This window comes from Nycticebus coucang, chromosome 3 (assembly GCF_027406575.1).
Source record: "Nycticebus coucang isolate mNycCou1 chromosome 3, mNycCou1.pri, whole genome shotgun sequence".
Lineage (NCBI taxonomy): Eukaryota > Metazoa > Chordata > Mammalia > Primates > Lorisidae > Nycticebus > Nycticebus coucang.
In genome coordinates, this window is record NC_069782.1 from 90,525,181 (window position 1) to 90,542,736 (window position 17,556).

The 17,556-nt window shown below is 44.3% G+C and overlaps 1 protein-coding gene across 12 annotated transcripts in view; it reads left to right on the forward strand.

Moving 5' to 3' along the window:
- Positions 1–17,556, forward strand: part of KCNMA1 (potassium calcium-activated channel subfamily M alpha 1) — a 784,008-nt gene that overhangs the window by 545,739 nt on the left and 220,713 nt on the right. For 11 of the 12 annotated variants that reach the window (XM_053584070.1, XM_053584058.1, XM_053584059.1 and 8 more), the window contains exons 7-9: positions 1,539–1,614; positions 3,723–3,893; positions 5,408–5,499. In XM_053584070.1, the coding sequence (XP_053440045.1) occupies positions 1,539–1,614; positions 3,723–3,893; positions 5,408–5,499 (339 nt within the window). The remainder of the gene's footprint in view (positions 1–1,538; positions 1,615–3,722; positions 3,894–5,407; positions 5,500–17,556) is intronic. The other variant, XR_008378803.1, reaches the window with a different exon arrangement.

Consider the following 17,556-nt stretch of genomic DNA (forward strand, 5'->3'; position numbering starts at 1 on the left):
GAGTCTCACTTCAAGATGGTGTAATAAATACAAAGGGAAATGGACACCTTTCAGTGTAGAGATTTACTATTCTCACCTTAAATGAATAGACCTAGTATCATTGAGTTAAGGCATTCTGGTGTGATGCCACTGTGGCAGGGATTCTTAACTGAGGATTTAAATAGCTTCTGATCCACCAAGTCACAGACAGGTAAGATGGGTAAGTCTAGAAATCTAATGGGCAACATAAGGACCACAGTTAATAAAATTGTATGGTACTTGGGACTATTGTCCAAGAAGTAGATTTAAGCTGCTCTTGTCACAAGAATAATTATATGGGATGATAAATAGGTTAATTTACATTACTATAGTAATCATTGTATTGTGTATATCCATAACATCACATTATAAAGTTCAAATATACACAATAAAATTTATTTTAAAAAATTAAAAAAAACAGGATCTAATCCTGAGGAAACAATCAGAAAAGTATAGAATATGGGCCATTCTATAAAACAGCCTGGATTTTTACAAACAAACAAAAACGAGCAGAGGAGAGGTGTTACTTAACAATTAAAAGCTACTGAAGCAGGGATTGGCAAACTATAGCCCACGGGCTAATCCAGGCTGCTGCCTGTTTTTGTAAATAAAGTTTTATTGGAACTCAGCCACCCTCATTCCTTCACATGTTGTCTAAGTCTGCTTTTATGCCACAGTGGCAGAGTTGGATATTTGTGATAGTGACTGTCTGGCCTGCAAAGCCTGAAATATGTATTCTCTGTCCTCATACAGAGAAGGTTTCCTGACCCCTGGATTAAAGCCTCATAATAGCCAAATGCAAGATGTGAACCTTGAGATCAGAGGAAAAATGAAAGTGTCGATAAATATAACTTGGGGGCAACCAGAAACACTTAAATAAGAACTGCATATTAGATAATGTTAACGAATTCATGGTAATTGTCTTCGGTGTGACAGTGATCTTGTGATTATGTCACACAATGTCCTTCTTAGGAGTTGAGAGCTGAAGTATTTATAGAGGTTGTCATAGTGCCTATGACTTATTTAAAAATGGTTCAACCAAAAACCAAACAATCAAAGAAACATACACAGACAAAAAAGGAAAGAAGAAGAAAAGGAGAAAACAAAAGAAAAATCATATATAGAGAGAAGACAGATATAAAAGAATGCTCAGAATTGATCAATGTAGGTGAAGGCATGGAAGTATTCTTTATACGTTCTTTCCACTTTTCTGTAGATTGGAAGAATTTTCAAAATAAAAGTTAATTCTTTTTAAGTTTTAACAAAATTAGAGGGGGTTAACCAGGGACCACGTTCAGTAGACTGGGTGGAATTTTTCTGGGGCCTCTGTTGGGACCCTCCTGTTTGACCCACACAAGCCACCCTCCCGAAATTCCCTCACACATGATGGAGACACGGTTGGGAGTTAGAGGGGCCTGCCTCTTCCCAGAAGGGGGCGCTGTGACGCTGTAAGGCAGCCCCCTTCAACAGGGTCTTCCCTTTGTAACTTGGGGATTTTGCTTGTTGTCTCTTTTGCACAGCAATTCCATCAAGCTGGTGAATCTGCTTTCCATCTTTATCAGCACGTGGCTTACTGCAGCTGGGTTCATCCATTTGGTAAGTGTCCTTGAAGACCCTTCAGCCTGGCGTGCCTGCAACAAGCCCCTCTCTGAGGCGTTTTATACTGGAGAGAGGCTTCACTTCATTTGTAGACAGGAAACAGGGAAATTATCACACAATTGTCTGAGTTTCCAACCCTCTTACTCCAAACTAGTTCCAAATGGTAAGTAAATTTGCACTATTAACCTGCATTTTTCAGCATATCCCCGTTGCAATAGGACTTCACTTTTCATTCTGTTTGCAATAAACCCAGTGTGCCACAAGATGGCAGTGCTTCCCTAGCAATGCCTGGAGACGATCTAGGCCAGGACAAGGTTGAAATTTGACCCACATCTCTTAATAAAGGACAAATTCAGATCTTCCAATTTCTCTCGTTTCCCCTTTTCAAAAAGCCGCCTTTGATTCTTTTGCCTTATTACTTGTCAAGTTGTTCTGTACGTCAAAAATGTTAATTTTTTTGTATTAATGACTCTTGGAAAGAGAGCATTGTCTTATTAAGTCAAGCCCTCCTCATCTCCCCAAGGCAGATTTTCCCCATTGCTTTTAGAGCGCACAGCTTGTGCTGGAAGTGTTTCTTGCAAACACAGACTGTTACAACTGGAAGGAACCTTTTCTAACTATGAGACTTTGAATAAAGATGACTTTCCCTTGCTGAGCCTCTATTTGCATAAGGGGCAAAAGGATACATTTAACTACCCAGCGCTTGAGATTTTTATGTAGTTATCAGCCAAAAGAAGAAAGGTCTGGGATGGCAGCCAGGGGTTCACAGTCAGTCAGTAGATCTGGGGTTCCCAACCCAGCCCTTAGTACCGATGGGATTCTTGGCTGAAATCACCCTCATCACCCAAATGCTTCTTGTAAGCAAGTGCCACAGTCCTGTATGTGGAGGAGAGAGCTGTCTTCATTAAGCCAGTGGCCCTACCTTACTATTTTTGTGAAGTCCTCTGGGTCACCAGGAAACCTCTATGAAAATGGTATGTTGAAGACACACTGATGTGTGAATAAGGCCAAGTCCTAGAAACTTCCATAGAGACACAGTGGGAGGCCTGGGGGCCACTGGCCATGGGCCACACAGGTACATCACAGGTGTCAGCTGTAGGCGTGGTGGGGCCAGGAACTGGGTAGAACTTGCCATCTAAAGTACTTCTCTTGCCCACCTCGCAGTCTTGCTGGTAGATCAGATGGGGACTCTGGAAAGCTGGAAAGTGTTAGGTGAAGTCTAAAGCAAGTCTGGGCAAGTTACAGCCCTTGGCTGAAGTTCTCTAAATCTGGCTACACCTAGTTGCTGAAGCTTTGCATCTGTAGGAGGTTGAATAGTTGAAAAATTATGGACCACAAAGTTGAAAGTATTTACTCTTTGACCCTTTAGGGAAACAGTTAGCTGGACTTTGGTCTAAAGCAGTGGTTCTCAACCTTCCTAATGCTGCGACCCTTTAATACAGTTCTTCATGTTGCAGTGACCCCACTACAGTAGCAACGAAAGTAATTTTATGGTTGGGGGTCACCACAACATGAGGAACTATATTAAAGGGTCATGGCATTAGGAAGGTTGAGAACCGCTGGACTCTAAAGGGTTGTGCAAATGCCAACAAATTGTTCTCATGAGCTCGTGTTTTGTGCTCCTGGGGAAGGCCCTGCGGTCTTGAGGGTAGGACCGCCATTTGGCATTGTACGAAGAAAGAGAGCAGGTCAGACTCCTGGAGTTGCTGTCTGGGGTAGGAGAGAAGATGTGGAGGAGCAGGGCCCACAGGCATCTCCTTGGTCAAAATCCCAGCTTTAGATCTCTACTTTTGAGAAAAAAAAAAAACTGGCCTAGAGATAGTGCCCTCCTTCCTTCCCCTCTGGCCCAGTCAGTCGGGAGGGCATTTCCTCCTGCTGCTGCCTCTCCACTTTCTCACTTACCTGCTCAGGGCATCTGAGCCCTTATTCACAGAACTTAGCCCAGGGATGCAAATGTCTTGTGTGGAAAACAGCATGCCTCCGCAAGCAGCTGGGTGGGGGTGGGGGGCAGGCCTGTGCTACTTCCTACTTTATTATACACAGACACACACACAGAAATATGTGATGGTTTTCTCTTTTCTCCCCTTTCCCCTCCCTTGCTTTAGGTGGAGAATTCAGGGGACCCATGGGAAAATTTCCAAAACAACCAGGCTCTCACATACTGGGAATGTGTCTATTTACTCATGGTCACAATGTCCACTGTCGGTTATGGGGACGTTTATGCAAAAACCACACTTGGGCGTCTCTTCATGGTCTTCTTCATCCTCGGGGGACTGGTAAAAACTCTTTCTTATAATGTTGATCTTTATTATCATTAATATTTTCTATGATACATTTTCTTAAAGCTTTTTATGCTGTGTTTCTGCACTAGAAGCAAATGATCGCCTTAATGTTATGATCAGGCTAAGTAAACCCAAACCCCATGGCGACTTTTCGTGACATTTCTTTGGCATACTGCACTTACCCCATAGATCCAAGTGTAGCCAGGGACAAACCTAAATGTCTTAAGAAAATGCTGCTGTTACTAAGTGAGAGTGTCTGTCCCTTAGGAATGTAATTCAACATCTGATATGCTGTGAGGACAGTTGCTTTCACCTGACCCTAGTAGATGCTGTCGAGACTTTGTAGACAGTTTGCGGTTTCAAGAGCACCCCCTTCCCCTGTTTGTTCCTCCCCAAACTTCCAACAAACATTGTGGCTGGGACTTGCCCTAAAGAGAAGGGTCCCCTCATCACAGGACGGCGAACACCTTGGTCTCGTCCAGGTGGACGCCCGCCTGTGACCAGAGGGCAGTTTTTGTAAGCAGCCCACTCCATTCTGCAGCAACAAATGGAATATTTCTCCTCTTCTTTTGTAAGGAAATTTCGCTATTTGTTTTCCTGGTCCATGCAGCTCTTGATGTGGCCCTATACCATCCCTTACTGTGTCCTTCCAGGGGGATTTCTGGCCACACATTGGCAGCGGCTGCATTTTGTCTTTCCAAGTAGCTCATTGTAAGTTTAGATTTCTGATGTGTAGGAAGCAAGTGTGTACACTGCACACACATTTATATTTCGTGATGCATACATGTCTCTCTGTATGCATAGGACATAAACATTAAAAATGTATATAAATGTGCATGTGGGTGTGTACATTAACACAGGCGGTTCAGAAGGGGCGTAGGTGACAAGACCCATTTATCCAGCCACAGGCAAGATGTTTGTTGGACAAAACATGGCAGATTTGTCTTTCTCCTTGCTATCTTTTCCTCCCACGTGATTTCCTAAATTTACCTTTTGTGCTTTTCGGTGATTTTTTTTTTTAATGCAAAAGTGTTATTTTTAATCCTCTTTTGGTGTTTATTATCTTTACTCCCTCATAAAGGCATCGATTCTCCTCTGAATTTTTATGAGAAGGAACGATCTTCTCTTGCAAAAATGTGCGTGTGTCTGGGTGTGAGAGTGCGTATGTGTGAGTATGTGTTCAGTCTCACCATCATGCACCCTTCCACTGATTTTTCTTCAAGAAGAAGAGGGAGCTGTCGCCTTGCTTCGGGCCTGTCTCCTTCGTCATTTTCTCGGTTGTGTTTGTTTTTCAGTGGTCGAGGTCGGCGAATGTGCGTTTTGCCCCATGTATGTTCGGGAACTTGCCTGTTTTTGCGCTTTTATTTTTTATGATCCATCATATCAGTATATTCCTCCATAGGTCTAATCCTTTTGTGTTTTCAGATCTCAGTATCCCCCCTTCTGGAAAGATCCCCCTCTCTTTGGCCTGCCTTTTTAGTCTCTTCTTCTGTCTCCTATCTTCTCAGGCCATGTTTGCCAGCTACGTCCCTGAAATCATAGAGTTAATAGGAAACCGCAAGAAATACGGGGGCTCCTATAGTGCGGTTAGTGGAAGAAAGTAAGTATGACAAGAGGTTTTGCTGCCTCCACTGCGGTAGAATCCTCTCTGCATGCCATTTTTTTTTTTGGCTCTTGTTTCTTTGTTTCATGCATGTAGGCAATGTTTGCCCGCTACGTGCCCGAAATTGCTGCTCTCATCCTGAATCGGAATAAATTCGGCGGGACTTTTAACAAACATGGAGGCAGAAAGTAAGTCAGTTGCATCAGAAGAGATGGTGGTTGAGTGACCTCCAAGAGTCCCTGTGGAGGTGACATCTGCATCCTGCCCCTCCCCCACCCCACAGGGGCTTCTGTGAGGGAAGGCCCACATGCTGCATGGGGCGCCATGTCCTAGGTTCCCCCAGGAAGTCGTCCTGCTTGGGCCAGTTCCCTAGGTCTTAATCCCATTCACAATTTCCAAGGGACGTAATGGATTTGTCCTAGAAGGAGTCCATGTACGTAACTAGGCCCATGTAACATGCATTTTTTAGGGATCTGTTCTGATCTCCAACAAATAGACCAAGCTCATTCATTCTTCGCATTGTCTAAGTGATAAAATTCTGCTTCCTCTGATGAATGTGATGACATCCTATGGTAGTTTCTAGGTTACCATAGATAACCCGGATAAAGCTCTAGCAGGGATCCTTGGGCAGCATTGACTCAGGTCACCTTGCATATGGCAAAGACAGAGTGGCCACCAGGGACCTAGCTCTCCCTTTCAGCCTGGAGGCACCAGTCTTGTCCTCAAAGGGACTCATTACTCAGCTGAAATTCCTTCTGGGCAAGAAGTACTGTGTTTCTGGTGTGTGAGGGCACTCCGTGCTATCCCTGATGAGTCTTTTGTTTGGCTTCCCCAACATGAATGCTTTCTTCTTGGGAACTCTCTCAATCTGTGCTCAGATCACTTTATCACCACGGATAATATCAATGTACAGGTTCAATAGAGACTGGAAGTTTTGCTCTAAGTAAGCGGCAGGGCCTGGCCATCGTGGTCTTCTGCCAGAATACCATTGCAAGAGAGGAATGTTCTATCTGTTATACCTGTACTTGTACCTGGCTAGGGTGGGGCTGGCAGCAACCATCTTCCACTTTTTTTTTACTTTTTATTTTTATTTTTTAAATTAATTAATTTAGAGGCAGAGTCTCACTCTGTTGCCCTGGGTAGAGTGCTGTAGCATCATAGCTCACAGCAACCTCAAACTCTTGGGCTCAAGTGATTCTTTGCCTCAGCCTTCCAGGTTGCTGGGACTATAGTCTCCCACCACAACTCCTGGCTAAGATTAGAGACAGTGGTCTCTAGAGACAAGCATCTCAGGCACTTAGCTTTGTTGTTGTTTTGAGGTATTTACACAGAGTAAAATATACAGCCAGAGGACTTAGTACTTACGTGCATACTCAGAAACTACCATCCTTCCATCCAGATCAAGATACAGAAATTTTTTTTTTTTTTTTTTTGAGACAGAGTCTCAAGCTGTCACCCTGGGTGGAGTGCCGTGGCGTCAGAGCTCACAGCAACCTCCAACTCTTGGGCTTAAATGATTCTCTTGCCTCAGCCTCCTAAGCAGCTGGGACTACAGGCACCCACCACAATGCCCGGCTATTTTTTTTTTTTTTTTGGTTGTAGTTGTCATCATTGTTGTTTGGTGGGCCCAGACTGGATTTGAACCTGACAGCTCCAGTGTATGTTGCTAGCGCCCTAGCCGCTTGAGCTACAGGTGCCGAGCCAAGATACAGAAAATTTTTATCATCTAAGCCTTTTATCATCTAATCCCAGTCATACTCATTCCTATCAGGGAACTGTTTGTTATTGTTGTTTGAGTCTCATTCATTTTCAAATGGACCCTTGAATAACCTGTTTGGTCTTTTAAGAGAAAGTAAAATCAGACTGCTGTCCCTGTGCTTCTGTCCCTCACTGCCCCCTCCTGGTCTTGGCAGCCAGCTGTGTTGGCTGGAGCGGACCCTCCTCTCTGGTCAGTGGTTCCAATGCATCCTGAGCTCAGGTGTCCAGTCCTCTGTTCAGAAAATGAGGAGGTGGGAAAAAAGGCTCATTTTCTTGAACTACCCACAGGGCACTCATTTCCTTTCAAAGGCACGAAGGACAGTGGGTGAGAGGAGGCCAGTTGGCATCTTTTCATGGAGTCAGCACATGCCTCCATCTTCCCGCTAATGGACGCCCTCTCGTCCCTATTATCTTAACAGCCCTGGATGAGGTTTGAACCAAGCTGTTCTGATGTCTGGGCCATTGGTTGGATCCAAAAGGCCCAATAAGTCCAGAGATTCCCATTGGTCATTGATCCCATGCCAAGAGGAAAACGGCATCTTGATTCATTTTGCCTCCAAGGTGTGGACAGGTCGCCGTAAAGCAGAAGGCATTCTGAGGGTCTAGGGCTCTCTTTATGACCTCCCTGGTGTCCCAGTGTCTCTGCCAGCATTTCCTAATCACTGCCCCCAAAGAAGTCTATAAAATCAATTGCCCTGAAGTCTAGGTTTAAAATATTTCTTGATTCTCATTCTAGGTAATTTTTTTTTTTTTTACAAAATAGTTTTTCTAGTCAAATGTGGGTGGGCTGGTGGCTAGCAGCTTTTGGTGATGGGTGACCCAGCTGAGGCCCTCAGTCCTGCGCTCACTCACCACCCCCAAGCCTGATGTGGTCACCTTTCGCCCCAGCACTTCCACTCAACCCTTAGGGTACTGATGACTTCAGATCACAAGCACCCTTACAGTTCTGCCCTGGCTCTGAAATCTTTTATCACCACCGTTAGCCTGGTTTTCTCTCCCTCTTTCTCTCTCTCTCTCTCCCTTTCTTTCCCTCCATTTATGAAAATGCATTTTTGCTTTTAATGTTCTTCCTGAGTCTCCAGTGTCCCCGACCCGGCAGACGCAGAGTCTGTCCTGTCATCAGCACCGTGCCTGTTCACTTTACTTTACGCATTGTTTCCTGGTTCAAAAGCTAATTACTGAGTAGTTTAAAGAAGCCCTTTGGTCACTTAGATCTTTCATCAGAAAATATAAGCTTGGGAAAGGAATGGTAATAAAGGGCCATTAGCACCCTTTGTTTGATGTTGTTTTTCCAGTCAGTAGAACAAGATTGATGAAATGTTATGTTTGGCCAAAATTTGAGTTTTCATTTGGAATTCAGTGTTGAGAGAATGGGCTGTCAGAATCAATAAGTTTTCTTTCACTTGGGATATGGGCATGTGGTAGTAATTAGCAATAGAAGGTCTTTAGTTGAGCAACCAAGCATGGATTCTGGCAGCAAACATAATGAGAAACTACAGTTGTTCTATTTCTAATGTCAAAAAGTTTCCAGATAAAATTAAATGCATTTGCAAAAGGAAAGCAGCTAAACTTTGTTGAAAGATAGAGTTCAGACTCTTAAAATAGCATGCCATGCTCCGAGTTTTTGTGTTTGCATAAGTAATGTGTGCTGTACCGTGGACACACATACATACACACTTCTCTCCAGGATTGAATCAAATAAATGCCCAGAAAGTAATTAAAACATGTACATAGTTAAGGGATTTGTTTATGTGTGCATGTTCGATTCAGAAACAACTTCTCTAATGATATATTAACTTGTCAGAGAATTCAAGGGGATCTAAAGGTACAGAGACATACAACTTTGAAATTCAAAGATTATTTAAAGTAAAAAAAAAAAAAAAATTAGGCAGAGAAACTCCGGGTTCTGTTTATGGAACACCCAAATGTGGGATGTTGGAGAATAGGAAGATGTCTTTAGCATGTCATTTTCAGTCTTAATCTATGTATCTGGAGTAAGGTAAATATTTTGTGTAGCGTTCCCCAACCTTCTTCACCACCAACACGATACCGAGGGCCTAGAGTGGCTTATCCAACATTTCTGTCACCTCCCACGGGGCATCCAGAGCTCACAGTGGGTGTGGGGGTGTGTGCACATGTGTGTCTATTGCTTTCTCATTAATCTCATTGTGATGTATACAGCTCCTAAGAATAGGGATTTGAGTGTCAACAACCAAGTTTTCAGGGAGAGGCTAAAGCAGACAATCTCTCTGAGTTGGAGACATTGGGGACAATTAGCCTCTTGGGCTGAGACCTGGAATTTTATCCCCCCAAATAGCCCTCCTGCAGCCCAGCCTGCCTCTTGCTTCCCTTCATGTAAAGTCAAAGCTGCTTGGAGGTCGGGGAGACGCAGTGGGTGGTGAGGCTCCCATGGCCTTTGGGATGCCCAGCTCGCTCCTTCTTGAACAGCCCTGCGCAGTTTCCCCCAGAGGTTTCCTCTCTGAGTGTGATTCATTCCACTTCTGGTTAGTTTATGAGAACTGACAAGATCATGGTCCAAGGTCACATGGCCAAAGGCCATGGAAAATAATCGGCTGCAGAGAGGAATCCGTCTGCTGTAACCCCCTTGTCGGAGGCGGCCCAGCTGGGGAGCCATCCAGACCTTGTGTTTCCCATCATGGGACTTCAGTGACCTGAAACTGAGGCAGCACCAGGCCAGGTGTTTGGGACAGAGAGAGTGGGGTGGGTTTGGCTTATTCTACTGATTCCTGGTAGCCAAATGCTGAGAGGACACCCAGAAAGAGTAATAAAAAACAAGGGGTAGGCAGAGGGGAGAGGAGAGTGAATGTAAGTGACTTGGGGAAAGGTCCCCAGGACAAGTTAAGCTCCCATTCTGGTTTGGGAAATCATTAATCACAGACTCACCCATCTCTTGCTTAAGAAAGCTGTCTGTGAAACTTCAATGCTGTGGCTTCTTTGAGAATGCCTCCTTATATGGGCAGAAGTAGAGCCACGTACTTCCAGAAATCAGCCCATGAATTAATACAGCTCAAAGCCCCATGCTGCCAGCAATGACAGCTGCAAATACTTGTGTATTTCTGAATCTTCACAGGAACCCCTTGAGGAAGGTCTTATCATCTCCATTTGGAATAGGTAAGGAAAGTTAGAAACAGAGAGGTTAGGTAATTTGCCGGGCACCACCCGGCTAGTCAAAGGTAGGGCTGGGGTTTGAACCCGGGCAGTCTGCTCCTCTGTGCCCTGGTGCCTCTCCAGGTCATCTCTTGACATCAAAACTCTGTGCCCCTGGGGTGGCGCCTGTGGCTCAGTGAGTAGTGCGCCAGCCACATATGCTGAGGGTGGCAGGTTCAAACCCAGCCCTGGCCAAACTGCAACAAAAAAATAGCCGGGCATTGTGGCGGGCTCCTGTAGTCCCAGCTGCTTGGGAGGCTGAGGCAAGAGAATTGTGTAAGCCCAAGAGTTGGAGGTTGCTGTGAGCCGTGTGATGCCACGGCACTCTACCCGAGGGCGGTACAGCGAGACTCTGTCTCTACAAAAAAAGAAATAAAAACAAAAAGTCTGTGCCCCTGCTGGAGTGGAGAAGAAAGATGTGAATTGCACTTTGAGGCTGTCTCATCCTCCTGCTCACTCACTACCACTAAGGGTCCTGGCCCAAGGGAAAAGAAAGTAGAGAGAGGACAGAACTATTTCGTCCTTTGTTTTGCTCATGTGGGTAGATTAGAAATGTAACTACCTCTTATATACTTATAGAAATGAGGGGCTCTCAAGAATGGACAGATGGATTACACCCAGAAAGAGATTTTTGCCTTTTTTCTAGATTTCAACACCTTTTCCCTCTTTCCAGCTCCATCCTTTCAGATAGTTCATTTCTTGGGTTACCAGCCATGGCAGAATGTAGTGATCTGATGAAGACGGACTCCCTCGTGGGCAGATCCTACCTGCAGACAATATCTTAGGAAGAACATTCTAGGCCCTTTATATGTAGCCACCTGCTCCACTTCTCTCCTGGTTGGTCTGCTCAGAGTGGTTCTGTGGTGGGGAGAGGTACAGTACAGTACTAGGAACCTCCAGATGAAAGGTCTCCTGTAAAGTATACTCTGTGTTTACTTCATATCTTTCCCTTGGAATATTGACCCTCAAGAGGTCACTGAAGGGAGTTAGGGCAGTCTGCCTCCAAGATGTGTTCTCCTTTGTAAGGAGCCTTAAAATCACAAAGGTGGGGAGAATGTATCATGCTTTTTCATTTAAAAATGAAAATAGAGTGCTTTACTGTGTGCTCTTTAATCATACAAATGCTCTTGTCTTAAAAAGTACTCAGGCTTTAGAACAAATGATGGAGTATTCATTAATGTAGAACAAAATTTTAAGAATTTAAAATAGCCAGGCACAGTGAGTTACTGCCTCAGTATCCCTTCCTGTCTCTATGGGTCCATTCATTCAGTCGGCAGATGCTCTCCGAGTCACACGTCAGGTGTGATGCCCATTAGTGTTGCCTGGGGTTCAATGAATGAGCTGCCCTTGGAACCTATGCCCATTACAGTCTCAAGGAGGCTGCAAACAATGAGCAAGGATATGACTAAAGAAAACAGCAATCACAAATTTTTAACACATGCTGCAAAAAGCAAACAAGACTAGGATTCTGTGATAGAGCAAAACAGTGGTCTAAGGAGGTGATGCCTTGGAGGATGAGATGTGAAAACTTGTTCAATGACCACTTAGCCCAGCTTGCATGACCCCTAAGCCAGAGGGAACTGATACCCTCAGTGTTAAAATTCAGGTTATGTGACCCCTCTTGCAACCATAGGTCTTTAGTTCTATCTCCACTAGAGTAAGTCTTAAAAACTTATTTCTCTCTCGGGCTGTAATTTGCCTGAGCCGTGTTCTCCGTGACTTATCAGGACAGGGCATCTTTCGTATCTTCCCTACTTCTTTATCGCTGGGTTCTTACTAACTCTGTGTCTGTCTTCTTATTAGAAATAGGCTCCCCATCTCACTCAGATCCCTTTTCCTTTTTGAGATCACATTCTATTTCCTCCTATGGGGCGGTCTCATATCATGAAATTCCTTTCCATTTTCTCTTCCATACTCAGGTTTTGCCTACCATGGTTCTAGACTAATTTTAAAAGGATTTGGAATTTTTAATCATCTAGTGTGTCAGAACATGAATTATTTCTTTACAGAGATTGATCGCATAGACCATTTCATAGTCCCCCGCACACACACACCTTAAAGAGAATTAATATGAGTAATGCCTTCATGTTCATCCATTCCACATGTGTTTATTGAGTGCTTGCTACACTCCAGGCACTGGGGACAGATGTATTTCTACACATCTGTAAGAATTTCCAAATATGCCACAGCTCTCCTGCGCCACGTCACATTATTTGGCCACCTAAGTGGTTGGGAAGTTCAAACTCAGAGCTCATTGAAACCTCTCCTCCTAGTTCCTAGGGATAAGAGTCTTCCTACAATATCATTTCCATTTTTTCTCTTTCTGAGAAGCCCTGGCCTCTAGTAGTTGGGAATAGGATTCAGGGTTAATTCATGTGGTGCTGACATGGCCTGATCCACAGGCCTTTTCTTGCCTGTTTACGTGTTTCTTGGGCAACCCTCACTCTCACTTCTCCCTGCCTGCGAGGGGTGGGCTGCTCTCCTGAGGGATGTTTCCTATAAAACGTCATTTGCAATTTCTCTATCACAGGCATTGCTCTGTGTAAAATGGGACCAAAGCTTTGCATTTTGCACAGACTTAGATCCCTCCTCAAGCAGCCATTCAGGTCAGGCCTCATGAACTCCCAGCAATGTCTTCAGATTCCTAGGTTTTAAAAGCCATAAATTAGCAAATCATCAACATATCACCAGGAAGGATCATCTGGTAGCGATTCTAGTCAAAAGGAAACACAGGCCCCAATAACTGATCTTCACGAAGATATGAAGAACTGTAGACAGACAGATACAGTAAATAGGAAGATAAATAGATAATTCAAGTTGACAGACCATCTTGGATTGATTAGGCATCCTGCTTTGATTAGTATTAAGCTTTTTGGGAACAGGGGTAAAAAAAAAAAAAAAAAACCCTGAGATTGCCTAATACTTTGGGGAAAATGACCCCTTGACTACTTCTGAAATTTGGTACGGAGGGGCAGATACCAAAAGCACTCGTCATTAGATCCTGGATCACCTAATGAAACATGCCAGGTATTCCTTTCCAAGGAGAGGGGTCTTTATGGGAGTGGGATATGGGCATTTCATTCTTGGCATCTGCTTTGGATTCTTCTAAGCCGTATCTTCAGTCCCTTTCAAACTTTCAGTTCTATTTAAAGAGACTTGGATGCATATTAAATCAATTTCCTGATAATACAGATAGAATGAAGACTTGTTTCTCCCACCCCACCCACGCTGTTCTGCTGTCTCTCTTCCCTTGCACGCACTTATCAAAATGTTCCAGCTATTGTTCTGAAAACAAGAATAGAAATGTAGGTGGGAGATGAACTGTGCAACCCGCCCAGAATCATATCTAAGCCTAGACTTCTGCTTTCAAATATTCTTTCATTTAAAAGAAAAGAATTCTGAATGTGCCTTTTGTAGTTGTAATCCCTGAAGATTCTTTCTGCTTAGTATCTACTTTGAGTGAGTAAATTCTTGCTGGGTAGATTCAGAATCTGAGGAACAGATGCCACCACGTGAGACTACATCGCCCTGTGTTTTCTGTTTTCCTGCCATGTCATTTACTCTGCTAGAAGTCTTTCCAGAGCTGTGCAAAATGGTTCCTAGGAGATTTGGGGTTCATCCCACTGCCACTGTCATCATCATGAAAATAAACCAGGAAGCTTCCTAACTGGCCAAGTCGGGTGCCTCTTTTTATTAAAATATGATAGAGGCTGATATAGTGTGAAACTGTAGAAATCTGACCCTGTTGCTCTCAGGGTTCAAGTCTCTACTTTTGTACTGGTGTAGCATGTCAGTGGCCCGCTGCCACCCCTAGAGCCCTGGGCGCTGTTCCGAATGTGGGTGCCAATTGTCAGTAAGAGAAATCTTACTCTCCCCTCCCTGAAACTTTCCAGCAATGGGCATGGAGCAGTATAGAGATAGATACCTGCCCATGACTGTGAGAGATTGTACAACCTTAGTCACTGACCCCAAAGGCAAATGCTGGCTAGTATATAGAGAGCAGCTTTAGGAAAGCTCCCATTCCAATATATTGGCTCAACAACCAATTATTTGAATCCCCCACCTACCTTTATGTGCCAGGGACTATACTAGGTGCTGTGGTTAAAAGGATAAAGCAAGAAAATGTGATTTTTGCACTCCTGGAGCTTACCTAAGACTCTCGACCAATTAGAACCATCCATGGAACTAGTGGCAGCTAAAAGGAAGCTTGATTATGTGGGAGCATCATCCCAGTGAAATGGTTTTTCGGTGGGAATTTTGTTCAATAAAATCATGAAAAATAATCATGAAGGCAAGAAATATATTAGAGGGAATGCTCCTAAAAGCATATGATTATTCTCAATGCTGAATGTAACCATTGGAATAGTGTAGGGCACAGGTAACAGCAGAGTGCTGTGTTCACCTGAAAATCTAAAGATCTAGTGATGGACCTGGTGAAAGAGGGGTGTAGAGAGATATGGGAAGGGAGGGAAGGTCCTGTTGCTTTGCTGAGGTCCGCTCCTCCCCAGAGCCTGAAGATGTCTTGTGGAAGCGGAGCATGCCTGGGGTTGTACTTCCTATTAGGCCTTCTGCCCTGAGGCTTCCTGTTCCTGTGTGTATGACAGCTTCTGGAGGTGTCTCCTTAATGGAATGGCTGGCATCTTACGCTGGCTGGAGAAGGAGGCAAGGCTGTGTCAACTTCATTGTCATGATGAGGGTCCCTAGGGTCATGATGAATGACTCCCTGGGGGTGTTAGGGAGGGAGATGGGGCTCCATTTACAAATGAACATCTTCTCCAGGACAAAATTAAAAACCATTTCTTTGCTTTGACTTATCCTCCCTCTATTCCACCTTTGTCCCCAAAGGGTGAGGCTGACCTGTGTCTGCCTTAGTTCTCCTGTCCTCTTGTTCAGAAGCAGCATGGTCGAGTGAAGGTGGGCAAATCTGCTAAGATCTAAAGAGAAGAAAGTGCCTCCCAGGGTCCTGGTTTCTCTGTAAGAGCAGAGAACCATCTAAGATCAGAAGAGTCAGGTCAAAGGAAGACCGGCTTATTTAAAAATGGCCAAAGGCCACCAAGCCCAGCGTAATGAGATGAATAAAATGCAGAAGGGCAAAGGTGTTGGAAAGAGACAGAAGGAAGAATGACTGCAATTTGGGAGCAATGATAGAATTGCTCACAGAAGGAGGCTGTAGAATTCCTCTTCCAGGGAGGAGGGAAGGAAACAAGGGAGGGAGGGGACTGAAAGAAACCCAGGTTGTGGGGATAGTACTTGCATACTAGATAGTTATGAGAATTAAATGTGAAACTAAAGTGAAGGTAAATGAAACCTACCAGTTAGGGTTGTTTGGTTGTTTTTTTGCTGATTTTTGCTGACTCAAGCAGAAACTGATTTTTGCTGACTCAAGCAGAAAGGTTTTGTTTTGTTTTGTTTTGTTTTGTTTTTTAAGGTTAGAGTACCTTACAGAACCCACGAGAAAGCTGAAGGGCAAGATCCCAAAAGACAGAGACACAGCTCTGAGATTCAGGAAGGAGAAATCCAGGAGCGGTTTTTATGGGGCTTTGTCATCAGGATGAATCACCTCCCACTGTGAACTTACTGTCACTCCATTCAAGATTTAAAAGCACTGATTGTCCTCATTGGGGCCGGAACCTTGATTAAAGGTCTCAAGACTCTATGTAATTGGGGGCGGGGGAAGTGGTCCCCAAATTGACATTGAGGCTCTGTTGACACAAGGGAGGATATACACTGGACAGACAGAAACAAACAATGTCCCTGGTGCTGAAGTTCTCAGAATTTATTTTTAAGAGTGAGGCCAAGGCTCCATTCAGTCAGGAAGCTACAAAAGATGCGTGGTCATTTTTGACCCACAGTCTAATTATGACCATGTGTATGGTCTGACTGTGGTGGTCTCATTATGAGTTGGGATGTTGGAGGTGCAGATCCCTCTATGCTGGGTGAGGTCCTGACTGTCTGTAAGATGCATCACCTTCATGTGAAAAGTTCTGATCTGAGTAGGACCTCCCCATACTCTCTGCTGGGGCTACCAGTAGTCTGTCCTTTGACCTTGAGGCTGTCCTTTGCAGAGGTGCCTTTGCTGCACTAGTGGGATCTATTTTACCAGCCTTCTGGTCCTTTTTAGAAAAGCAGCATAACAGCCTGCCTCCTCCAGAATAGCTCTATTGACAGCTGGATAAGTTGATTACTTTGCTCACTTCCTCACTAGGAGGGAGAGCATTTCTTTCCATGATGATTAGCAAAGTGCTTGATGTAGTCAAGGCTAGGAAATATCTTACCTCTGAACCTTCTTGGTTTTTTTTTTTCTTTAATTTTTATTTTTCAAATTTCTTTCTTTTTTTTTTGGCCGGGGCTGGGTTTGAACCAACCACCTCTGGTATATGGGGCTGGCGCCCTGCTTCTTTGAGCAACAGGCACTGCCCTTTTTCAAATTTCTTTTAACAGGAAATGGTTATTGTCAGAGTTTGGGACTATGGGCTCTATTGTTTTGTTGTTATTTTTCTCTTCATGTGTGTACAGCTTCCTCCCAAAACTGTGATACAGTTGTAGGTTCAGGGTGGCAGGATCAGCCAATGGTCTAACAGGCTTGCAGTTACTTGTTTAACATTTGTTCTGCACTTACCATGGCATAGGGTCTCTAAGCAAAGCATAGTTTGCCAACCAGTCCATCGGTTGACAAATAGTTCTGGAAAAGCCCTGCACATGTCAGGGGCCCTGAGCTAGGCTCTGAGGTAGAGTGAAAGGGGAAGACCAACACAGCCTGGAGTCAGTCTTTGCCTAGGATTCTCTTCTTCCGTGGGGAGTTCCGTGTCTTGGAGAGAGGCTCTCAGTAACAGAGGAAGTGGGAAAGTAGGAGTGGGATCAGCCTTTTTTGTTTTTGGCAGTGGGGTAATGAACTTTATGGGAGAAGCTGAGGAACAGTGACCCTGAGCAATGTGACCCAAATCAGGGGAAACGGAATTAGGACAATGCAGCCAAAAAAAAAAACAACAGGAGCAGGTGAGATGGAATGTAAAATCCAGCTTCCATGTTCATGGGGAAGTGGCAGTCCAGACACTGATTGGTTCAAGTTCAGCCTAGGAGGGAAAACTTTACTGACCACTGTGTGGTTTGGGTTGTTGGGTTTCTAAC